Source organism: Falco rusticolus, chromosome 6 (assembly GCF_015220075.1).
Source record: "Falco rusticolus isolate bFalRus1 chromosome 6, bFalRus1.pri, whole genome shotgun sequence".
Taxonomy (NCBI): domain Eukaryota; kingdom Metazoa; phylum Chordata; class Aves; order Falconiformes; family Falconidae; genus Falco; species Falco rusticolus.
Window position 1 is genome coordinate 45,872,492 of NC_051192.1, and position 26,022 is coordinate 45,898,513.

Consider the following 26,022-nt stretch of genomic DNA (forward strand, 5'->3'; position numbering starts at 1 on the left):
ATAGAATAGTAGAAAGGCAAGCACAATTATACACACTCACACACATTGCGAAGACTGGGCTTGGCTATTTTTCTCTTCTTAAAGAGGGCAAGGAAAACTGTTTACCATAATTCAACTAAAACCATCTCAAGCTGTAACTGGTCATACCTTTTTAACTTGCATCACTGTGAGATATACATATAGTCAATATGATATGAAACATTTTCATGATTACATTACATTCTTCATTTAGGAGTTTGAAAAATGATTCCTCCTGTTGTTTTCATAACACTGGCACCATAGCATTACACAATTTTGCTTGGGAGGGATGGTAAATATTAAAAAATGGCAAAACACAAAAGCTCAGTTATATATCTGTAATTCCTTTGCTCCTGCTGCTAACATTTACCATCCTACCCTCTGCAATTTCTGCTGAACATCTTGGCTCTCAGTCTCATGGTCAGAAACCTGAATTTTCAAGCTGCAAAGAAAAGGTTATCACTTCAGCTCAGTTGTGGGCAAATTGCTCCAACTCAGCTGTCAATCAACGGTCCACTCCACCGTCCGAGCTGATTTGTATCTATCATAGGTGTTTACTTGACAGATACTCACAAGCAAGCTAGACGAGAGAAAATGTGTTTAATGACAGCATCATGCTGGTGACACGTTTTCTGCAGATAACATTTGCATTATGTGTTTACTGTTTGCAGAGCATCTGGAAGACATCAAACAAAAAGGAAGATATATTTCTTTCTCTGAGCACATATTCCAACAAAAAAGAAAACATGTGTCCGTAGCAAAGCACTTTAGATGGGGAAGCCTGGATGTAACTTTGCCTTTTCTTCCTGTTCCCTTTCTACTTTTTCCATTTCTTTCCATCCTACTCCATTACCTTTCTGTCCCCTGCTTTCTTTATTCCCATTCTTTTACTTTGGAAAAAAATATATCTAAAGGAAGAGAAAAACAGATGCACTTATATCTTACTCCCATAGTTGCCATGATTTATGAATTTTGAATATGAATAGAGATTGAAACTAATCAACAGATGGTTGGAAACATGAATATGCATGAATTTTGCATCCCTGTATTACTCCACCAGGTATTGTTTAGATGTAAAGAATATACATGTTGTCTAATCACCGCTTTTGGAACAGAAAGCTAGCAGCCTCTTTAACTGTCCTGTGTCTTATACATTTTGGACAACAAACTGTGGTAGATGTATATATCCTTTGAAAAGGGAAAAGGAACTAAAACCTGACAAATATCTTTATGAATCCCTAACGACCTTTGCTTGAAAATCAAACCATCACAAAATTTCTCTTCAATGATAGGCAGGAATAAAATATGTTAAGTATTACTAGAAAGTAATAATTTCTATTTGCAGCTCCACAACCTAAAGAAAATCTAAGGCACTCACAACAATAAATCAGTAAATAAATGAGAAAATAAGTAGAAGTATAAAGGCAGACCTTAACATCTAGCAGCAGTCTATTTTATATGAGTAATAAGATGCTGCCACCTTCTGAAAAAAGCTCAGCATGACTAGAAATGTTACCTTTCCCACAAGGCCAAAGTAACGTGAGATCCACATTCTGACCCAAGAAAATAAGGCAACAAAACAAGTTCTGCTCCAGCATTAATAAATTAAAAAAATAATCAGCTGTACTTACATGTTCTTGCTCAAGAAGCTAATCTGAGGGTGGCCTCAACAATTCCAAGTACAAATGCAAGCATCTCATCTTTATCCCAGCTGAGGAAAATGCTTTGACATCTACTAACCACCAAACAGGCAAAACTGCCACTGAAGCAAGCCACCAGGACAGTCACCTCTCTTTAGCCATACCCTTCTTCACCTCTTAAATGCCCACCTGTTTGAGGAAGAGTCTACTCTCCTTGAGGACAGATTCCAACCACAGCTTCCTTGCTATAAAGTGACAGAAAGTCAACATTTCTTTCAGTGGTTTCTTTGAGAACAATCTGCCCCTCCAGAGGTGCAGTCACCATCGCTGACAACCCGGGGCCACCTATCTGGTAGAAATGGATACACCAAGGGTGGTGGAATGAGCCACCCTCCATGCCCTGTAAACAGGCCCCTGTTATCAACACTGGCCTTGTGCTGATACAGAACTGGGAGCTTCTGCTCAAGCAGAGGATTCCAAATCTTGGGTAACTCTCAAGAAGCAATGATCTGACACGTTAGCTCCCTCTGCCAACTTTAACCTTTACAATGGTAGCATGAGCTTTATTTATGATTTATGGGTCCAGCCGCAAAACGGTAGCAAATCAGTGTCACTACTAGCAAATCAGTGCTTCACAGTCAGTACCTCTGTTGTGAATAGATTGATCACCTTCTCAAATTTTTTCCTGAAAAAATAAAGTTGTGGCATTTTACCCTGATTTTCAAAGCAAATGAGGATTGTATCATCTTACTGTCTAGCTGCTCCATCCTATAACTTTTGAATGCATTGACCAGTTTCAACTAAAATTAATAGGAAACCGAAAGTCTTAAAAATACTATTTCCAAAAGTTTAGAGAACCCCCAGGGGACATAGCCAGAGGAAAGCGATCTCCAACAGCTGCACTGTTAACAGGCCAACCTGCTTCAAAGAATCACTGAACTAGAGCCTCGTGATTTGGGGGAGGAGGAGAAAAAATCATAATCCAAACTAGAAGACACATGTGAATTTCCTGGGCAACACCTAAGGGCCCACAATGGCAGAATATTAAAGTAGATTTGTTTTGGAGGCAATTCTGAGTTCTGCTGGGAACACGGCCTAAAACAAGCAAGAAATATGAAGGAATCAAAAGATGTCTTGAAGTCATATCTAATACACTTTTTTTTCCCACCTATTCAAAACACCCTGCCATAACGATAATTTTTTGATGCAGCTATTAAGATGTTTCCAGTAATTCAAGAAACGTAATTCAAGAGTCTATGCTTCAGGATGCTTGCAGGCATAAAGCAAACAGATATGGAAACACAGAGCTCCCTCTTGACCTCTTACGACACCCTTTGCAGGCAGTGCAGAGCCCATCACCCCTCTATACATTTACTGGCACGTCCATGTTTCCCGATGCTAGTGGGGAGCTCTGAACACGCCACTCCAGTGCTTTGAGGCTCCATCCATCTGCCAAAAAAATGACGAGGCAGCTGTTTTGGGGGTTGCTGGGGGGCAGCTGGGAGGTCGTACTGTTGTTGTGTCACAGAATCAACCTTGATTTCATGATAAACTTACAACAAAAGTTGTGACAGGTGTAAAGCTGATGAGTTTTCATTGGAAGCATTTCCCCAAAACTCATTCAGCCTTTACTTCCAAGCCTTGCACAAGGAGTTCACCGCCATCTCGGGTGGCCAGGATCCCATCTGGGACTTTTTGCTGAAAACTAAGGAAGTCACAGCTTTGCTCGCTCCAGTTTTGACTGTCGGGCCTTTTTCCTTAATTTCCGAGCAGAGCGCTAGGCTTGGCATGGAGCCCTCCACCACGCCGATTTTGTCCGTCGCCGTGTGCTCACACAGCCACCACCTCCCCCGGTTACCTGCCGGCGTTCCCCCGCCGCGCTTCCCAACAGCCATGCCCGGCGGCTCGCGCGAGCGGCGCGTGCAGGGGGTCCTCCGGCGCCTTTGCCGGGGCGACCCGCTCCGGGCACGTCTCTGGAGAGCCCGCGGGGCTACGGAACTGGAGAGCCCGCGGGGCTACGGAACTGGAGAGCCCGCCGGGCTACGGAACTGGAGAGCCCGCGGGGCTACGGAACTGGAGAGCCCGCCGGGCTACGGAACTGGAGAGCCCGCGGGGCTACGGAACCTGGAAGGGCCCGGGCGGAGGGGCCGAGGCGCGCCGGGGCCGGGCGGGGCGGGGCCGAGGGCGGGGCCGAGGGCGGGGTCGAGGGCGGCCCCGCCCGGTGGAGCTGTTCAGGGCAGAGGGTGCTGAGCGCCGCCGCGCCGCCTCGCGCAGCCGGGCGGGGCCGGCGCCTCCCCGCGCCGCGCTCGCGGGTGCCGGCGGGGGGAGCCGGTCCCGCCGCTCCCGCCGCCGCCGCGCCCGCCTGCGCGCCGCCGCCGCCTGGGGCTATGGCGGCGCTGGTGCTGGTGCTGCTGGCGGCGCTGGGCGGGCGGGCCGTGCTGCCGGGCGGGCGGTGCGCGGCGCCGCTGGCCGACCTGCGGTCGCAGATCTCGGGCGTGGAGTCGCTGCTGGAGGAGTTTCGCCGGCAGCTGCAGCAGGAGGAGCCGGGACCGCCGGCGGCGGCGGCGGGCGGCGACGGCGGGGAGCAGTGCGGCGGCGGCAGCAGCTTCTCCTCCAGGCCCGACTCCATCATCCGCACCAAGGACTCCATCGCAGCCGGCGCCACCTTCCTGCGAGCCCCCGCCGCCGTGGCGGGCTGGCGGCAGTGCCTGGACGCCTGCTGCGCCGAGCCGCGCTGCACGCTGGCCGTGGTGCAGGGGCCCGGCCGGCCGCGGGGCGCGGCGGCGGCGGAGCTGGGCTGCTACCTCTTCAACTGCACGCACCGCGGCCGCCCCGTCTGCCGCTTCGCCCCGCACCGCGGCTATAGCAGCTATAGCCGCCGGCCCGCCGGCTTCGCCCCGCCGCCGCCCGCCGCGCCGCCGGGTAAGGGCCGCCGCGGGCGTCGGGGCGCGGGGCCTGGCCCACGGCGGCTTCGCGCGGGACGGGCCGCGCCGCGCTCGGGGAGCGGCCGGACGGCGGGGGGGAAATGGCGGCAGCCGGCCCCGGGCGCGGGGGCGGGACGGGGACGGGGACGGGGCCGCTCTCCGCGACGCCGCCGCCGCTTGGCGGGGCCGCCAGCGAGGGGGGAACCTGCGCGCGGCTTCCCCGGCGCCGGGAACGGGCGCCCGGGTCAGGAGGCCTCGGCCGCGGCGGGGAGGGCGGGAGCGGACGGGGCGGCCCGTCCGTGCGGGGGGTACGCGGGGAGCGCCCCTTCGGGGCGGCCCGGCCCTCACCCCTCGGCCTGTGCGCAGCCTCGGGAACCGGCGGGGCTGCCCTGGGCGGCGGGAGCGCGTCCGGGGGGGCAGGCGGGTCCCGGCCGCGGGCCAGGCTGCCCGGGGCGCCGCGGTGCTGGGCAGCCCGCACAGCCCGGACCGCTGCCGCCGGCGCTGCCAGCGCCGGGAGCGGTAGCTGGGGACAAGCACGTACCCTTCCGGGGCTGCTGTCCGGAACGGATCAGCGAGGCAGGGTTCCCGGCCACTGAACGCGGAATTTTTCCCTCCTATGAACGTTAGAGTGTGGCTGAGGAAGACCGGGATAGCTCACCGGCAGCCCGGAGACTCCGTACCCGCCGCCGGAGCCTGGGCCGCATCAGAAGCCGCAGTTTGTTCCAGCCTGAAACATATTTAAGAACAACATAATCCAGAGCCAGCAGCTGTAGATAAAAAAATGTCTGGGTTTCTCGATTTGGAGTCTGTTTCCTAGCAGCTGACCCAAAGAACTTGCTCGCACTCCCCCACCGCCTGTTGTTAAACCTCTTCCATCTTAACTAATGCTGTTAATTTCAGTACCTTCTGTTGACAATACTTACCTAAATTATCTTCAGCGATATTTCTCAACTGTAGTAAATTAGTCATGAAGAAAACCTAGCGGCGGTGTTAATGAAAACTGTGTGTGCAGGTGCCACCTGCTATTACTGCTCCCTTGGCAGGGGAGACCTCAGGCTTCAGGTCCACCCAGTCCTGCCTGTTTTACGAGAATGCCAACGCGAATTCCCTGGAAACAAGAGAGAGCAGCGGCTCAATTTTTGGAGAAGTTATGGTGCCTAAATACTGTTTTCCAAGTGCATGGGCAGGTAAACTAGACAGCTATAGGGAGGAATTTATGGCAGTAAAGATGAGACAAGCTCATCTTTACTAGGAGTCCCAGAAAAACCCAAGGAGTATTTTTGACATTTTCAATGGGAAAAGTATTAGTTCCACAGTATTATTTATGTAGCAACTTCTGGGTAATTGTAGTTTATAACCCTGTATGCACTTGCAAGATAGAAGGCTTAAAGCTTGATTTTAGGTCAAAGTCACAAACAATTAGGCTTCTTTGGAAACCTTTGAAAATATCCTTCATGAAAATGTCCTTCATCACTTTGAACTGCCTTAATTACATTAAAACCTGGCCCTAACTTAGAGTGCAGTTAATAATGGCACAATATAAATAATACTATTGCTCAAATGATACTCTACCTATTAGAAATCCTGAATTTCTTAAGTTCTTGAATTCTGGCATGCCTTGTCTTTTTGGAAGCTTTCATGGCTATCAGCACTGGGCTTGCAAGGCAATTTCAGTTTCTAATCTGCAAATTGCTCTGTGTCCTATTGGGTTTATTTAAAAGTCCGCCTTGTGGGTGATGGTGCTATCAGAAACAGGGGATTATGACTTAATGCAATTACACCAGAGCTGAAGCAGAGCCACGAAGGAGAATGAACTTTTATTCAAACATCTGTCAGCTGTGACATAGACCAGGAGAGATAAAATTAAGATTGAATTATTTTGCCATCTGATGGTATGTTACTACTCAATTCTTGAATTACATTGAAAAATTGATCTGGACAACCGTGCGTCATCACAGGACAATGAAAACACATCTCTTTTCCCTTATGTCACCCCATAACTGAATTTAGGAAATTTAGAAAAGAGCTTTTCATATCAAGATGTTCTTTCACCAGGGGATCACGTTTTACCTGTTCTTCCCCCACACACACCTCCAAGCACTGTGGTGTTGAGTCTTCTGCTGTTCTCTTTTTGATAAAACCAAACCAACATCTGTTCATAAACATTGTGTCCTCGTAATTCAAAATTTTTTCTGGGCATTAGTATACAGTGATCTCTAGGATGTTGTGGTTTCATTTATGTCAAGGATCATCAGTAAACCAAAACAAATTGCTTATTTAATTCTGGAAGCAACTGATGACAGATAGGTATCTCTCAGATCAGGCATATCTCTGTGTACTTCCAGAATGGTCAGCGGTGGGATGAGTTTTTGAGATTGAACATTTCAGTGTAAATCCAAGTCCTTCACTTTAAACCCCATTTGTGCTGGTTTGACTGTGGATTTACTTTGCACTTCCGGACAGTTTGTGCTGTGTTACCAATTGCCTGTACTGAAAGAGGTCATGGTTTTGCCTTTGTTAGGCAAATTTTTAAATTTTTGACATAGAAAGAAAGAGGACTTGAATGCCTCACCACAAATGCCTGACTTTCCTTCTGTGCTAGTCACTAGGGATGAGCAATGGGAGGATTCAGCATTAAGGTAAACTAATATCAAAGCCATTCAGGAATCGGCAGTGAAATAACCTTTCATAACAAAGCTTTCATTCAGACAACTAGCTGGCAGCTTCATTATCGCCAGGGTTTTGTTAGTCTAACCTGAAAAACTTGTGGTCTGATTGGCAAAAGTACTTAGTACTCACAATTTTAATCGGTAAGAACTGTACTTTGAATATAGTAAAATGCTACAAATCCTGAAGAGTCTGAAAATCAGGCTTTGAATGTCTTAAATTAGGCACTTAAAATTGGTGGTAATTTCTGATGATTTTTAATCATTATGTGCACTGCTTCACTAGGATGCCAGCTTATGTTAAATAAGTCTTTCACTCATATAATGATGCATTATAAAAGGAAACTAAAAGCTTGTTAGGTTATACAGAGTACTATAAAAGGTGTGCAGTACCTGCCATCTGAATATTTATGTAATTCATATTTAAATCCATTTTCCTTAGTTCAGATTAAAAAAACTACACTGATTATAACAATGCTGTTTGCTGTATTAGTGAGACATCCCTGTACGTAGAGAGGTGTTCTATGCCATGTGCTTTTAATGTCGCAGTTATTTCCTGAAGACATCACTGAATATGGAAAAGTTAGCTAAAATTTAAGTAGATAATACCTTGCTTAATGAAATGTGTGCTAACGAACCTGTCCTGTCTTTCAGGAAGTTGCACAGTGTTGAATAAATACCTTAACCAAGATAAAATATGTTTTACATAAATAATCACTCAGCTTCCCCTCATAAATAACTGAGCTTCTGTTTTTTTATTGAAGGAGAATACGATGAGCCTCCACAGTGCAAGGCAGGACAAGATATTGTGCTGCAGTCACCTGTCGACTGGGTGCTTTTGGATGGCCGAGAAAGTTTAGATGACCATGGGATTGTGCAGTATGAGTGGACGCTGCTGCAAGGCGACTCATCGGTTGAAATGAAGGTACCCATGCAATCTCGCGCATGGCCAGTTACTCGCAGATTGTTGTGTTCATACAGTTTTAAATGTTAAGTGTATTCAAATGGATATGGCTACCAGGCACCAAAACTAGGATGACCGTACAACTTGAGCGTTTATTTCATAGAAATACAGAGCAACCCAGTTTGGAAAGGACCTCAAAAGATCATCTGGTCCAACCTTTCATGAGATGAGGAACCTAGATGAGATTATTTCATCTGTCCAATCGTATTTTGAAAACCTCCAATGATGGGGACTATACCATGTCCCTGGGAAGTTTGCTCCAGTGATTATTTCTAGCGGTTTATACAGTTCACCTCTATCCAGGATGGCACAAGATGGCCAGCAGCAAACAAGTAGATGCTAATACTCTATTGTATTTCAGCTCTGCTGTCTTTCACCATTGTTTGTGCTCACTGCACTTGGTTTTCTGCCTCTGTGATCCAGGTTACATACACCTCAGTAATTGAGTTACTAAAAATAATAAGGTATTTAATAAGATCAACAGTCTTCTGTCGATGTTTATGGAGAAACTGCAAAGAAATGTGTGATGTAGACCTTGTGAGGTATCTTGGGATACTATTTTATTACATCCATACAATTTCTGCTGCAGTTTGTTTTCAACTTAACCATCAAGAGATGGGTTCTCCATCCTACCATTCTTTGTGAATGCTCTAGGAGCAGCAGAAAAGCAAAGGAAAAATGTCTCAAACCTATAGACTCTACTCAGTCTGTTCACAGCCCACAATATTCAGGGTGCACCAGGAACTCCACCTATAGCAGGAGTGACTTGTAAAGGGGAGAGCGTGTAGACCATAGAACTTACTGTTGCTGAGATGCTGCCAATGGATAGGAAGAGTTTAAACATCAGCAAGATCAGCAAGAGGAACAGTCCAAAACCCGAGAGGCCACGTGTGCCAGTGCCACCACAATGAGCAGTACTTGACAGTTGCTGCTTATGTCTGTCCAGCTCAGTAATATGAAAGACAAATTACCAGTATCAACGAAGTTAACTCCAGATGTGTAATGATGGAACAAACCAGAGTTTCACCTAACACAAAGAGAAAGCTGAATGCATTGAAATCTAAAATTGTCACCCATGGAAAAACCCAACAGAGCAACTGGTTATTCCTTAGCCTCCTGGAGGACAGTGTATGTAATGTACATACCTACAGTATGTAGGTAATTGAAGATCACCATGTCACAGTTAAGTTATATGCTGCTGGCTGAACCCAAAGAAGACTATTGGGTTTCTCTGGTGAATAGTTACTAAAATTTATGCATAAGAAACTTTGTAAATGTACTCCTCACAGAAAACACATCAGGGTTATTCAAAAGTGTTACTAAAGCCAGTTCTGCGTGCTTTTAAAAGTTCTGTCTTCTACTGCAAGATCCACATCTTTGGAAGGGTGACTGCACTCAGCCAGTTCTGAATGACCTGAGGTTGTATTGCAATTTGAAACTCTCATTTCAAAGACCACCGGGATCTTGTCTATCTTCATTTATTATTTTATTGGCTTGAAAATTAAAAGGTTAAAAGGCTTTGATAAGGAGTGTGAACAGCATGATACATAGAAAAGACTTGCATGAAGCTTTAAGAATAGTTGCTAGATATCATTAATATTTTATTATCAAGAGTTGTTAATCTGACCCTCTGCAGCATTGTTTTATTTAAATAATAATTAAATACTCTTTAAATTAATCTTTTGTGTAGTAATGTATCTAGAGTAAGACAAAAAAAGTTAATTAAAAAATGTAAAGTTCGTGTTTTTACTTTTACTCCAAGTCATTTCATAAAATAGAGACAAGTCTTACATCCATTTTAACTTGCAAAATTCTCATTAATCTTGATGATTTCTTTATATTTGGTAATGGAAAAAAAATTGACACACATTCATGCTTGAATATATACTTTCCCATTGTGTTCAAATGAGCAGGGATTTCTCCAACAGATAAGTACCCTGATGATTATGCATGGTAATTAAATTTTTAGAGTTGAAAGAATAATAGTGATTTTTTTCATACAATCCTCAGTTGCTGTCTCTCTAGTACTTCAGTTGCTGTCCTGAAATTACTGGATTTCATGTCATTTATTCTCAGAAAACAATATATGAATCCATAGCTACAAGGGAGAATGGGACTGTGTTTAAATAAGATGCAGCTGTTGCATTGCATTTGTGTACCAAAGAATAAATAGAAGGCAGAGGAGGCAGGACTGCTATAAAGAGATCTTAGCATATTGTAGGAGGAATTTTTTTTTTCTATTGTGACTGATTATTGCTTCTTAGATAATTAGCTTCTCAGATTGCTACCACATACTGTAACTGTGCAGCTCCATGACACTTAGGGGCAATTATGGGTTGTTTTTTAAAAAATCCTGACTATCTGGAATGGTACTGTCAAGTTTGAGCCAAATTCTGTAAGAAAGCAGGTACAGTCACGCATTCTTCAGGGCAGGGTGGAGATAAAAAGGAAAGCACAGAGGTTTCCAGGAGGAGTGGCAGCATATTCAGAAGTCAGTGGCATTTCTTTGGCTTTGCACTGAGAACAGTTGGACTCCATGGCTCATGAGTTTTAAATACCATATTTTCTCTCCCAGCAGTCATGGTGAACAGCAGCAGGTGTTTTTAGAGCATATTTATTTCTGTAATACACTAAAGAATAAAATCTAAGGGGTCATATACTCCATCAGGAGGTAATCAACAGCATGATCAGATAACTGAGTGCATTTGTGTAAATAGAAAAAGAAAGACATTTCAGTTAGGAGATTCACTTACCAAAAGAGAAAAATGCATTTATCAATACACCCTACTATAAAGGTAGGTCTAGGGCTCTATTATGATATTTATAAAAAAATCCCATTCTCTTTTAGGCATGAAAAGCAACTTTAAATAAGCAAACCAAAGAATTTTGGTTGTAATATTAACGATAATCACAGAGGATTTAATGTACCTTTCAGTTATTTATAAAAATATCCCTGTGTGCTTCATTTGTAAAAAACCGATACATATCCAATAAATATGGAGTGCTTTTTTGTAGTTACTGAAATATGTGTTACTGAATTCTCAGACAGCTGGAGTTACTCGTGACTGGTAATTGTCACAAGGTTAGAAAACATTCAACATTTTCAAGTATCACATTCATTTAATACAAACTTACTTCTAAATGGCTGTGGTACTAGTAATGCCAGTTTGTTACCTGTTTTAAATTAAAATTTTAAAATTTAAATTAATTTTTTTAAACATTAGATTTTAATTGAAGTACTTTCTGGATTTGTATCACATGACTTTCTGAAACCTATTGTTTAGGTCACTCACTATAGATGAACTTAGTTCTGGTTCAGAGCAAGGCATGGAAATGCAGTGTGTGGCATGGAAAAATCCAGTCCAGCAATTGTAAAAGTTGTACGTGACTACATCAATGTCATGCTGGACAGAAGTAGGCAATCTTATTAATAAAACAATGCTATCAGTTACCTTATCATAAATAAATATATAACAAAAGTAACTTCTGTGGATACATGTGTACTGTCCACTAACTCGATAGAGGGCAAAATACTCCAATATTTCACTGCCTGCCCTCTAAAATCACATTTCTAAGTACCGAAGAACTAGTCAAATGTACGTTTCCATTTATTCTCCAGTGCTAAGATCCACAGCTCCAGGTACCATGAAAAACAGTACAGTTAACAAAAGTTAAGTGTGTTTATTTTAACAAGAGGATGCAGAAAAAAGATCAAGCCGTTACATGTTGATGCATATGTTGGAGTGGGCTGGCTAGACTTAAAAGAAATATTTAATCTGTGTGAAAAGCATTGTACAGAAGTGAGCGCCCTATTCCTTGAAGTTTATGGACAGATCCTTTATACCAATATGGATTTTTTCGTTGTGTGTCTTTAATCAGGTACCGCAACCAGGAACACTGAAACTGTCTCACATTCAGGAAGGCGGGTATATTTTCCAGCTAACTGTGACAGACACTGCAGGTCAGCGGAGCTCTGACAACGTCTCTGTGACCATCCTGCCCATGGTTCATTCTGCAGTAGGTGAGAAAATGACTGGAGCTGTTGCCTGTGTGACACCCAGGGTATGGTATTCAGAGCAAGGGTCTTGATGGAGGCAGAAACCTTATTCTCCATATCTAGTGCTTTATTTTGCCCTTATTTATCACATAATGACACCTCTTTCAGTTTTGAATTGCTGTTTCAAAGTGAGAAAGTGAGCAAGTGTCACTTGTATGTTAGAGCAATATTTTCAAGCATTTCAGTGTTCATCCTTGTATTGCTAATAAGCGTGCAGGGTTGGAAAAATTAACATAACAACAAAAAGTATCATAACAATGACTATACATTTCATTGTATAGTCAGACGGTGTGTGTGACATGACAGGGCTTGTGCTATAGGGAAGACCCAGTTAAAATCAGTTAATAGTATGTGTGAGACACAAACTAGTAATAGTATTGACCTGCATCTGTAGTCCAATCATTTCTGATAGCTTTTTCTGGTTTTCACGCACGTAAGCTTTTCTGTGTAATGGTTGTTATCAAAGCTTTATGTTACTGGGGAAACAGACCCATCATTTTTAAACTCTGAGCTCAGGAAACATGTAAAAAGCATAAAAGGTACAAAACAAGTTAGATTTCAGTGGCTGTCAATTCTGAACTCTTTAATGTCATAACTTCTAATTACATTGTCATTGCCAAGTTGCTAATACGATCTGCTGCCCAGGCACAAAGTAAAAGTTAAATTGCATCATCACTATGTTCAGCTGAACCAGTGAAAATTTTGCTCTTCAAAGAGAGTATTCCCTCTGGTAATAAATTGGTATTACAAAAATCCAGTTATGAGTCTGCTTAATAATGCCTGTATTCCAGATAATGGATGACAAAGTTATTTTCATTAATGTTTAATTCAGCTAAAGCAGCCAGAGATGTTTGCTGGCTAATTTATTTACTGCTGTGGTATCTGTGGTATCTTTTGGATGGAGCACATAGAGGATTTGCTGCCTTTTTTCTTTTTCTAATTCCCTGAGTAGGTTTGCAATTCAAGTGCTACTGCTGTAGTTAAACCAGTGCCTGGTGCCTTAATGCATGCAAGACCTACGCTATTTTTAGTGCTGAGTTTAGGAGATGCATTTTCTAAGTATGATTTTAGGGGTTTTAAATAGGCGCCTGTGTTTCTGCCATACTTCCTTAGCGTTGTGCACCTTTTTGTACATAGCAGGGTAACATCCAAAGGCTTCCTTACGCAAATTGATTTGCTGTTACAACATTAACCAAACACTGAATTTGATAGCACTTTACAAAGCAATGAACTATGCTGCTGCTGGTAAGACAAAAGCATAGATGTAAACACTTGATAATTACAGGGTCAGAACAGGTTTCAGGAAAGCTTTGAGTATGCAAAATGAAACGTCCAGAGACAATCTCAATTTCCAGGGGAATCTAAATATTAAAGCAGGCAGCAATCAATTCATTCTGGTGAAGGTCACTTGTGAGACCTTGTACTTAGTCCTGCTTTGGCATGTGCTATATTGGAGTCAATGGATTGCTGGTGTAAATAAATTATGAGCATTCTTTTCGTCTTTAATTAGGTTGCAGAAAACGTGCCATAAAAGATCTCATATAGTCCATATGCATGTATGTAAAATAACATATTGTCAGAAATACAGAATGGGTATGTAGTAGAAGTTATGTGTTGGGGAGATGCAGTTACAGACATAGAGATTTCATTCATCTATTTTTAGGACTGTCCTGGGTCTTTTAAGCCTGGGAAGATCTCCTTTCAGCTTAGGCCAGCAGAGTAAAGTGCTGTAGGAGTGCTGCACAAGGTGTAAGGTGCAACAGCCTCCAGGTTGAGTATTCCTGTAGTAAAGAGATTGCCAGAATAGTGATGAGGGTGCCTGGAACAGCTATTAGCTATATTAGCTTTTGTGTCAATATAGCATCATATAGCTGAGCCTGGCCTTTCTTCAGCTTCCTGCCTTGTTCACAGTCCTTCTTGGCATAGCATGGCTTTGCTTTTTCCTTGATGCTGCAGATTTTAGTCACTGAATCAGTATTTACTGCTGGGATATCTCTTTTGGTAATTTGGGAATTGTTTCTTAACAGCCTGTGTTGGGGTCTGCTCTCGCTACCAGTTTATCTGCGATGATGGCTGCTGCATTGACATCACATTTGCTTGTGATGGTGTGAGGCAGTGCCCTGATGGATCGGATGAAACCTTCTGCCAGAACTGTAAGTGCGCCAGGCCACAGCGTAGATTGTGAAAGTAACCACAGCCTGAACGACCCAAGGGGAATGATGCCCCTTCTGTGGCCTCTTTCCCTGTGGGCCAGCAGCTTGCTCCGACCATAGAGCCTTTCATTGGAAATAGCACATGGGAAAGTTTAATGTCCACATACAGCAGATGCTCAGAAATTAACTCCCATTTTTTCAAAGCATATCAAAACTGTCCCCAAATGACAGATTTTGTGTTGAGTTCTTGACATTTAAAAGATCAATTCTATACTTGCATGGTGATTCTGGAAACAGAGACCCTGTTCCTGATCTGAAAAGGTGTCTCAGATGTACACTTCAGAGTGCACTTACACACCTTGCAAGAATCTAAACCCTGGAAATATGGGAACCAGTGGATTCACCATCTCTTTGTTTGCTTCCATTACTCATCTTCAATATAAGCCCATGCCCAGCCAAGTGAACAAAAATCATCAGAGGGTGAATTGGCACAACAGCTAACCACCTCTTCATTGATATTTCAGTTGCTGGATTTCACTGTAGAGTTCATGAGTATACTCTTGTTTAACAGCTGGCAGTGGGCAATTGGTAACTTGCTTTGTATCTGGAACTCACATTTTGTCGTATGTCTGAAACTGAGAAGTGGTTTAGCCTGCTTCAAGGCCCATATCAGAGGGCCTTCCATCAGAACACTGTCATTCCCTTCAATTCTGTACAAAAATGATTTTTGTTTCTGTTAACAGTCAGTCCAGGTCGGAAGACGGTAACACATGCAGCTCTTGGCACTACCCAGCAAAGGACTGTTGGACTGACCGAAAACACTGATGAAAACTCTGCAGAAAAGACCCTGAAAGCCACCGCCAGAAATCAATCACTTCTCTCCGTGGATGCAGACATGTCTAACCAGTCGCTTTCTCAGGGACCAAAGAAACAAACCAGTGGATTTGTGCCAGGTGAGAACTGAAACGAATCTGTTTCAATAAATCATTCTCTTTAAGGAAAGAAAATGTCATGCACCTTAAACTTACTTGAATTGTCTTTTGGTGCCTGGCTAACAGTAAAAATTTGCAAATGTGAAAAATACAAAAGAAGCTTGTAATAATGAAGTTACAAGTAGGTATTGCTTTATAATTGTCAAGTCTGGTTCTTACCAGGTGCAGGAAGTTAGTTAAAGTGTAGGAATGCTAGGAAAATAATACAGTCTAAGGAACAAAACCTGTGGTGAGCTAAACACAAATTCTGCCACAGGTTCAGCTGTATAAGCTGATATATAAGGCTCTTTAAATCTGTGGGGGAGTACCTTCAGGAGAACGTAACAAAGTACTGTTCAGCTTGGGTGACAGTAATTGCTTTTCTCCTGATGCCAACTGATTACCTTTTTTTCCCCCCAAAGTAATATCTTGATTATTATGGGCGCTTTTTTCTGAAGCGTGTCTCGAAGGCAGGAGAAATCTTTCATCACTGTAGAGAAGGCTCAGTCTGGTATCAAGCAACACCAGGTCCCCAGTAATATTCTCCATAGAGGCTGCAAGCCTGTTGTGAGTCAGCGTCTAGTGATGTTACAGGCAGAGTCCCCAACACTTGCCTTGGTAAAGCTCCAGAAGCTTCAATGAAATTGGTGTGTCTTTTAAGGTTCCTGCTGGTGAATTAAAATGATCTGAAATGGCGATTGAATGAAAGCAAAACTGTGTGCACAAAGCCTAAAATGGGTATGAGACCTCTCACTTTTATTTCTTCATGGTTTAGTCTGACTCTTGCCCCCAAGGTGCAACTGTTTATAAACAGCTTTATTTTCTTGTTACAACAAAGCAATGCTCAGTGCCCTCTGCTGCTGACTCTTGTAAAGGGCATTTCCCTGGTTGACACCAGTTTTCTTCAGGTGCTTGTACTCCATCTGTGGAGACTGCAAAGGGAGAGAAAACAACATTCTTCAAGAATTTACCTGTCTTAGTGAACAACAGCAAAATATGCTCTCAAATATTTCCCTCTTTTCTGGCAGTGTAGATGACCTCAGTGCTCCTTATTGGAATACAGTTCTGAAGACTGCCCCAAACCCTTCTCGCCCACATAGTCCCGAGTGACAGCTGATATGGGGCCACCCAAACTAACCATCAAATTGCCAAAGGGCATTGCAGGCTTCAGTGGAAAGTCAGCTGCTAAGTAGGTCACAAAAACCGTTGGGTTTGTGAATCCAGAAGTGAAACCAGAACTGAGGTCACCAACTTCGGCAACCTGTAATCAGAGGTTATTATTGGAAGTGCATGTAAACGCATGGCACTTTTGCATAGTCATTTTCTGTGTGTACCCGTTGCACAATGACTTACTTGCACCATTTTTGCTCTCAAGGTAGCCTTTTGCACAGCAGTAGACAGTAAAAGAAAAAATTTAGTATAAAACTAAAAAAATGTGATGGGGCTTCAGTGTACTACTAGAAGCTGTTATAATCTCTTTAATTTTAAGCAGGCAAGATTTCCAGCTGACTGTGTCTGGTTTTAATTCTTGAGATTTTAATATTGATCTTTTGACAAGACTCGGTCAGAATTTAATGTCAGTTAAATGATACTTAAGGATTTCCTTGCAGAATAGAAGGACCCAATCCTTACTGACCCAGGAGTCCAATGCTTTTAACCAAAAAAGCAGAAAACAGCTCAGTGAGTTTTTAAATCACCTATGGATCAGTTCCAAGCATGTGGTGGGACATAAAGAGGTGCTAGTTACCTGCCTCCAAAGGGAAACTGCCAAAATCTGTTCTGAGTTGCTGTCTGCCCGTGCAGATATTTAAACTCCATAGGAATCACATGCTGTACGTTAATGATTCCCAGAGGTCCAGAGAGGTTCAAGTCCTGACCCAGTGGCAAGCACCACAGTCTTCCAGGAGTTGAGGAGACAGGCATCTAACCTATTCCTAAAAATCCCTCCAGAAGCATTAATGAGATTTCTCTCATCACTGCCATCTCAGGGAGGTTACAGACCAAATCTAATAATTAAGTGCTACAAAAATGAGAGACACAGAAGCACTGGAGCAGCTCCATGAGGCCCATCTGGACAAGTGTTCAGGAGGGCAATAACTGCTAGATGCATTTTTCAGGAGAGGTAAGCAGCACTGAACAGAAATCATACCAGAAGCCTCAAAAGTTTAGCAATTTCACTGGCAGAAATCCTGTTCTGGGATGGACTTTCTGCTGAGACAGTACCAGGTTTGCTACTGCTGCCAAGGCAGAACCTGTGCCTCCAAGTCACAGTGTAAAGGTAAAGACCTTGTTGGACCAAGGCAATAATGTTACTTGTTGGCCTAGAGTGGACTTTGCAAGCATCCAGGCTCCTGGTATACCATTATAAATAAATTTCAAAAATAAGCTTTAATGATTTCAGTGTCAACATGGTGAAAAGCTGCCTGCTTAAGATATATATTAAGGGGTATGGCTTTACAGCGGCAGGACAGGTTCCAGCTTTTCACTTGAGAGCACTCCATTCAGGGCTACATTTGTCTTGCTTCTTAGCGTTTGCAAATCATGATGGAAATACAAGCCAGGAAAGAAAACATGATGCTCTTGGATCCAGTGACTGCAAGGCAGAGCAAGAGGAGGTGTTAATATTAAGGGTAATGTCTACCACAGACAACACATGGCACGTTCTAGGTGGCTGCTAGACATGATTCTTGATACAGAAGCTCTCAGCTGACTTAACAGAAGTTTTTCACAAGAAGTTGCAGGACTGGGGAGTTGTTTTGTTTTCTTTTTAACATTTGTTTTTATTACAGTGATGGTTACAGTACCAATAAAGACAGGTCCCTTCTGCTACTTACCTCCCCATTAGCAGCTTTCACATCTGAGAATCCAATAAAGATGTTAAATAAAGGGACCTCCTTGTCAAGGACTGCCATATTTATCTCTTCTCTATTTTGAAAGGAGCTGGGCTAAGCTGTAGTGTTTTGGACTGTGAGATAGTTCCTCGCAGCAGGAATATGAGCTTTCTGCCTATGAGGGTAATACTAGGGGAAATTTGTCCCAGCATGCATTTTCTCCTTACAGTTTCTCTGTTCCCAGTTCCCCTTAACCTGCTGTCTTTACTCCAGTAGCCCCTCATTTTTGTCTCTGACTTGATACGAGCTTTTTAAGGATGTACACTTAGGTATGAAAAGGCAAAAATACGCAAGTCCGAGGTAAGGACTGTTTAAAACTTCTACCTGACTTAGCAAGGGATCTATTCACAGTAAAAAAAAAAAAAAAAAAAAAAAAAAAGCAACAAAACCCAAAACCTAAAACAAAACCCAAAAGCCTTTCATTGTTGACAGCGAGTGAATATTATTCTGCACTCCTGCCTTTCCACTGTGTTTCCTCTGCAGTAGGGTGACTCCAGGGGAACACCGAGTCCAACTCAAGAGAGAACCTCATCAGGCACTCAGGGCATGGGGTCTTCTGCAAGAGGTTCATGGTTTACTTTTGCTCAAGTTGGCAGGCCAAACATTTTCTTCCATAGTTGGGAGTGGATGCAGGAAGAGGCCTCTGATGTCGATAAAGGAGTCTTTTCCTTTTGCAGACACACCTCCATAGTGAAGTAACCCAGACTGCATCTCCAGCGCAGCATTTCTGCATGGCTGCCTCCAAAGTGCCCCGGTCTCCTTCTCCAGGGAAGTTTTCAAGCCCAGCTGCATATTCTGGCACTGCTGCGCTTGCAAATGAATGTACCAAAAATACAGTTGCAGCAAAGCACACTGAAGTGAGCCATGCGCTGGTTTCTAAACAGCAATAGCCAGTCTAGCAGACGGATTGAATTCACAAGCAGCCTGAAGATCTGCACGCCGCAGCATAGCCAACTCAAGTGTATAAATCACCATAACAGCTTTGCATTCCCCTGGCACAGGGTCTCTGCCTCTCCCCAGGCTGCCTGCGCCAGCTGTTGTGCAGTACTGCTCAGGGCTGGGATTACAATGTTTGACTGAGTGCCCAAGCCTTGGTCATGTTTTTGCTGCGGAGGCATTGACAGCAGTAGCCATAACTGAGAACTCTAATTTAGGGTGACTGGAAAGGGCTACAAATTGCCGTGCCCTAGGCACGGACTAGAAAATGGAAGACAAAGTGAAAACAAAACAAAACCCACATAACATACTTTATGTCAGGCTTCTAAACTTGTTTAGGGAAATCTTTCTTTGTTGTAAGATATTGAGCAGTATTGACTCTGATAACCCCTCCAATCCTGTAAGAAGTCTTAACAAAACCCTACAAGCTTTATTGAAAGGATTCTGTGATTCTTCTACCCTCCCAAAGTTTTCCCACTAAATTTCTCTCCATATTCAGGTATAGCTGCCAAATGCCTTTACAAACAGTTGACTTAAATATTCCCTTTATTCAAATGACAGGAAAACAAATTTATGAAACGGGCATTCAGATTTATTTTTTATATATATATATATATATATATATATATATATATAACCTTGTCATACAGGCTAGAGCAGCTCTAAGAAGAGCCGATGTCTTTTGGGTATTTCCAAAATAAAGACAAATACTCATTTCATTTACAGAAGACAGAAGCAGAAAAGAGCTGCTGGTTTTGGTCCCAATTACATTCAGGTTATTTTTCACAGCTCCAGTATCATACAGGTACCTTAAAGCCCGTACAGTTTACACTTAGAATTTCCTTAAGTCCTCTTTCCATGCCAGAGCAACTTGAAGAGCCTGAATGAAAACAAGGACTGCAGCTTCTTTCTAAGGCATTTCCTAGCAGGTGAAGATAGCATTTAAGCCCTCCTACCCATAACGGCATGGCAATAAAGCCAGAGCCTGGGAGGCTGTGCTGTGCCTTGGCTTGGGGACGTTAGCACTAACCTTATACCAGTATTGATGAGTCATAGAATCATAGAGTGGTTTGGGTTGAAAGAGACCTTAAAAATCATCTAATTTCAACCCCCCTGCCATGGGCTGTTCCAGTGTCTCACCACCCTCACAGTAAAGAATTTTTTCCTAATCAAAATCTACCCTCTTTTAGTTTAAAAGCATTACCCCTTGCCCAATTGCTACAGGCTCTGCTGAAAACTGTCCCCATCCTTCTTATAAGCCCCCTTTAGGTACTGAAAAGTTCCTATAGGTCTTGGAGCCTTCTCTCCTCCAGGCTGGACCCCAGCTCTCCCAGCCTGTCTTCGTAGGAGAGGTGCTCCAGCCCTCTGATCACCTTCGTGCCCCTCCTCTGGGCTCGCTCCAGTGGGTCCGTGTCCTTCTTATGCTGGGGACCCCAGAGCTGGATGCAGCGCTGCAGGTGGGGTCTCACAAGGAGGGAGTAGAGGGGGACAATCGCCTCCCTCACGCAGCTGGCCACGCTTCTTTTGATGCAGCCCAGGACACAGCTGGTTTCCTGGGCTGAGGGTGCACATCGCCAGGTCACACCGAGCTTTGCAGCCGCCAGCTCCCCCGAGCCCCACTCCCCAGGGCTGCTCCCGATCCATTCTCTGCCCAGCCTGTACTGATGCTGGAGTTGCCCCGACCCAGGTGCGGCACCTCGCACTTGGCCTTGTTGAACTTCATGAAACAATTTAAGCTTTAATTAACGGTTGTGGGTATTTGCTGCTGCCACTGACAGGGACGTGTTCTGCCACTCTCCCGAGCCGCTGGTGGTGGGTGGGAGTTACACGTGATGCATGTTCCGAGCTAATTGACTTAAACACTTCCTTAACACCCACCACTATAGGCAGTTCCAGCTACAATGTTTCACATTCATATTTTACAGATCTTGTAGCATAGTATGTTTCCACTGGCACTGGCACAGTTCTGAGGGCTGCCAGCAAATGTATCACAGTACGAAGTGCCCTTCAATATTTATGTTATCCATAAAAACCAAACATAGTCGTTACATTTAAAAACATAGGTGGATTTCTGATTTTTGTGAGGGTGTTGGTGGATTAAGCTGTCACTCTTGCACCAAGTGTCACCATAGCTACTGCTGTAGGAGTTCAGTGGGAGGGCTGGAGGGAGTCCCAGCCGAGATGCAGCAGAACTGCAGCCGCCTGCACTCCCAGGGTGAACACTTCTTAGCAGCAAAGAACACCTTGTCTCTTCTGGTGTAGTTACAATGCTCTGTAATAACTTCCATACCACACAAAGCTGAAGTGACTCCAAGTCATCCTCTTTGAAATGTTTTCTGCATGTGTTTTTATGTCTTCCAAGCGCGTAAGCTCTGCATCTGTGTGTCAGGTACCAGGCAAAACCAAGGTGATTTGTGCCGCCAGCCTCTGCATTTCCTGCTTTACAGGTTCCAAGGGTGAAGAGCAACACAACTTGAAATGGCCTCATTTTCAACTACATATAACTGTTTTAGTGATGTTTTAGCTCAGTTTGGTCTATAGCCCATTAGAGATGTTTGTAAAAGAGAGTTTGTATCCATCTTTTTTTTTTTTTTCAATGTAAAATGACCCCACTTGGATTTGGTTGAGATGCATTGTGGTTTGCAGTGCAAAACTGAATTTACATTTTAGCTTTAGTTTCACATTATTTCAAAAATTCAAGTTACACAACTGGAGTCAGAAGTTCTTAATTATTTTTTTTCCTTCCTAAATCTAAGTGCTTTCACATTATTTAATTCTATTCTCCTGTGGATAAGACTTCTTGAGTCACTGAACTGCAATACTCATTTATCTTGCTTGACTTCATGCAGATAACAGTTCCTCAGGGAAAAGAACAGGTGATCAAAACGGGAATGGCATAATGGTGCCAAAGAGAGGTCAGCTTGGAGGTGGTCGTCCAGTCCCAGAAACAGGTAAGACCAACCACGTGAATTCATTTTTAATTAGGTTAGTTTTCCGGTGAGATGCTATAGATCCAGATACTATAGTCAAGAACTGAATAATGTACTTCCATATTCTGAACTGTTCCTAACATGTATGATCATACAGTTTAATTCACAGCATGAGTTGCTCCAGATATTAGCGCCCAAGTGACAGACTAGGTGTATTTTTAAAGAAAAGTTTAAAGGTTTTCCCTACTGATTTCTCAATATATTGAATAAAGTGTCATTTGTCTTAACCTTGTTGTAGGTGCTGTGTTACCCTTAGCCTTAGGCTTGGCCATCACTGCTTTACTGCTGCTTATGGTTGCTTGCAGACTGCGTTTAGTGAGACAGAAGCTTAAAAAAGCTCGACCCATTACATCCGAAGAGTCCGATTATCTCATCAATGGGATGTATCTATAAAAGCTGGATTTAGGTCAGTTGTTTTCTCCCCTTTCTCCTGTGTCCATGAACCTCTGCCTCTATAAAAAGACCAAAACCTTTAGTTAAGTGTCAAGTGTAGAAGAAGCCTACAAGATGAGGAACATGTTCTTCCCCTTCAGTGATAAACAAGCGGGTAGATGCCCGTGCTCAGAAAAATAGATGTGTTCACACTCCAGAGAGTAGCTCCAGTCGGCTATTGCACAGAAGACACTGCAAGATGGGGAAACCCCAACCTGGCTGTGGGGTGCCCTTGTCCTCCCCACAGCAGTCAGGGCCCCAGCCGCAGCAGAGTGCGCCCCAGGGCCAGGCACTAAAGCAGCCAAGGCCCAGCAGCCCCGGCTGGCCGTGCTGGCCAAGGCGCAGAGGGAAGCCTGTGCCACCCTGCTCTTAGTGCTGCCACTGCTGTGCTCCACTCTGGGGACCAGGACGCTCCAGACCAATGCGTTACTTCACTGTCCAGCAGAGACTGATTTGTGTACTTTCCACCTGATGCACTGGGAGTATTTCCATTAAAGAATTTGTCTTGCTTTGTTAATTAAAAGCGATTGCTATCTAAGCACCAGCTTTTGTAATGAAATTTGGGATTTAAGGGACAAAGCATCTTTTTTTTTTCATTCGTAGTTTAAACCTCTGTGCAGCTAACACAGAGTCATGCTTACTAAATGCTAAAATGAAAAAATACAAGCCCTCAGCAGACAAGTTTGGACATACCAGTGTTTGACAGCAGTCATGTGCGATCCCAGAGCTATGTCTCTCCCTGGAGCTCAGGGCTTGTTCAGCCTTTTCCACCCCAGCTCAACACGCTGCATGGTGTGAGAGAGCAGCACGCAGTGGCTTTTACCTGAGATGCCGGAGTGCAGGATTCCTGCTGGTTATCCCTTAGCTCCCTGCAAAGCTTGAAAGCTTCGGCGACCTGCCCTCACCCCAGCAAAATTCTCATAGAATTAAAGCAAGTAATTTATATGTGTGAGTGAACTTCAGATGTGTTAATAGTAAAATGTGTACAGTACCTGTTATATGTACATATATATACACACCCCGTGCTGTCTATCTTGTTTGACTGTCCAAGGGCATCACGTTCATCACAGGTCCCAATAAAAACAGTCAAATGAGGCATGCATCTTTTTGTATGTCGTCTTTTGTACTTCAGTAACATCAACTTCAGCAAGAATATTGCTGTGGTATACAAATAGTTTTTCAAGTTGCTCAGTCTTCATTACTGTATGTAAAAATAGCTCTAATAAACCTATTTTATTCTTATATTTCTTGCATTGCCTTTATTCCCAGCTACCAGCTAAATTCTGTGCTATGGACCACAGCATGAGAACAGACAGAAGTACGTTTCTCCTTTCTGTGAAACAACCTTAAAAGAAGCTGGAACGTTTGCACTGGGGGGCGTTGAGATATTTTGGGTTAGGTGAGACTGAGAAAAACAGGGCGTCCACCTCCATAACCTGTCTCTTGAGCAGACCCTGGGCTGAGCAGGAAGCAGCCGCAGAGCTGGCTGTGCCAGCCGCTCAAGGGACCCAGCTGCCAGCGCTCCCTGCTCATAGCCCTCCTGCCACATTAGGCAAGGTCTGGTTGGTTGTAGGCCAGTGTTACATTGGGTCTGGGAGACCTTCTGCTGGTGCTGCCCATTTCTAACCTGGGAGCGTGGCCCTTCTTGCATCCTAGCCTACAGCAGGCACAGCAAATAGTGCAAAACTCAAAAGATCACATTTTAAATACAGCCTTCTAGGAAAGCCACGCTGCCCCTCTGGTTGGGGTGTTATTTCCCATCATGGAAATCTGTTTCGGGTTTTAATTTAATATCTAATTCTCCTTCACCATCTCACCGCAGCAGCAAGAAAAGTAGCCTTGTCTCACTGCGTCTATAGTGCTCCTATTACCAAAACCCATCACTCTGGCACGCAGCTGGCAGGAGAACAAAAGGTTTGTTCTTGTTCTTCCGGGCAGGACAACAGTGAGATCCTGCATGGAGCACAAGCCAGGCAGTACAGCCGTGGTGCAAGAAGCCGCTCAGCTTCCCAGTCACTTCACCCAACAGCAGGTTTTGTTGCTGTGCTGCTGCGAGTGGAATCAGCCTTCATGGATTTTACATATGACAGCCAAGAATCAACACCTCCAGGCAGAGCTCAAGCGAGAGCGGCAGGCAGCAAGCTAGCACAGGAGTCTGGCTATGGCTGTGCTACAGCTGCCACAGTCTTCCTAGGGACTCTTCTTTCTAGGAGGGGAGATGGTGACAGTTGTTGCTGTGCAGACCACCAGCCTGAGGCCTCTTACTTCCTATGTAATTGCAAACTCCACAGCCGGAGACTGAAATAAATAGATAAATAAGTTTGCCCACCTCACCAGAAAGCCTGGGCATCATCAGCTATATGAAGAATAAGACAAAGTTAGCAAAGTAACAGATTGGGTTGGCAGCTCCTGTAATTAGTACACACTCATTTCAGTAACACGTGCCTTCACTTAATAGCTTTCATGCTATTTGACTTCAAAGAAGAAGATACTCAACCACTGAGCCAGAGCACATCTGAGCACTAGCAGAAAAAGCCGTGGCAAGACACCCCTGTCAGCACACTGGGGGTGCTGCCTCCTCCTCCCCAGGCTGCCTCCAGCCCTCACCTCCCACTGGCACCGCTCCTGTCTCCCCTGCCCAGCTGCTCCCGAGGCTGGGGATCGCTCTCTCCTGTCGCAGAGGAGTGTCAGAGCAGATGCTGCTTCTACCCCATCTTCACGGTTGCATTGCTCGCTGCTGCCGTCATGGACCTTCCTGCAAACCCCAGGAGCTGGGGAGTTCTCTACAGTCTTTACAGTGCAGCAGCAGTCAGATATTCCGTGTGACAATCATCATTCTCTGAGATCTGCCAGATGTGGTTTCCCTGTCCTAAACCCTGACCTGTGTCTATCCACACATCTGGGTATATGCTCACACCACCTATTTTTACTACCAGCGTGCTTTCATGGATTGCTCTGATAGCCTATACCTGTGGATATTACACCTCTGTGTATTAAGAGAGGTCATTACAATGTTTTTTTATTAGTGTATTTTAATGTTGATCAAGATACATATTTTGGTTAGATGGCTTTTGTATTTTCAATTGTTTTGCCCTTCAGGCCAACTTCCATACACTTAAAGGTACAAATTATTTCAAAGTAACAAGCAATACTTACCCGAGTTTTGTCTATGATTAGAAGCCAGCTTTTTCTGTGATGTGGGTTGCTTGCTGCCCATTTTGCAGCAGATCCAAGCCTGAAACAATCCCCTGCCGTAGTCTTCCATAGCACTGCAGGATTCTACCAGGGGCAGTTCCAAAAGCAATTTGCAAAACAAAAAGGCTGAAATAGGTCAGTGTGATGCTCCATTTGCTTTTTCAATCCTAGATAAAGCATAGAGT

The 26,022-nt window shown here is 44.1% G+C and overlaps 1 protein-coding gene across 2 annotated transcripts; it reads left to right on the forward strand.

Moving 5' to 3' along the window:
• The first annotated feature begins 4,031 nt into the window (after window positions 1-4,031).
• Window positions 4,032-24,157, forward strand: LRP11 (LDL receptor related protein 11). Of its 2 annotated transcripts, none has more exons than XM_037391430.1 (7): window positions 4,032-4,580; window positions 8,013-8,173; window positions 12,092-12,233; window positions 14,297-14,422; window positions 15,166-15,375; window positions 22,070-22,171; window positions 23,912-24,157. In XM_037391430.1, the coding sequence occupies exons 1-7, from the start codon at window positions 4,046-4,048 to the stop codon at window positions 23,920-23,922; spliced, it is 1,287 nt and encodes a 428-aa protein (XP_037247327.1). In that variant the 5' UTR covers window positions 4,032-4,045; the 3' UTR covers window positions 23,923-24,157. The 2 variants fall into 2 exon arrangements, with proteins under 2 accessions (XP_037247327.1, XP_037247326.1); XM_037391429.1 differs by lacking the exon at window positions 23,912-24,157 and adding an exon at window positions 22,449-23,884.
• Window positions 24,158-26,022: the final 1,865 nt, after the last annotated feature.

Coding starts and splice junctions, on each gene's coding strand:
- LRP11 (XM_037391429.1), top strand. CDS start 4,046: ATGGCGGCGCTGGTGCTGGTGCTGCTGGCGGCGCTGGGCGGGCGGGCC. Junction 14,423..15,165: donor TGAAACCTTCTGCCAGAACT/GTAAGTGCGCCA, acceptor TTCTGTTAACAG/TCAGTCCAGGTCGGAAGACG. Junction 22,172..22,448: donor TCGTCCAGTCCCAGAAACAG/GTAAGACCAACC, acceptor ACCTTGTTGTAG/GTGCTGTGTTACCCTTAGCC.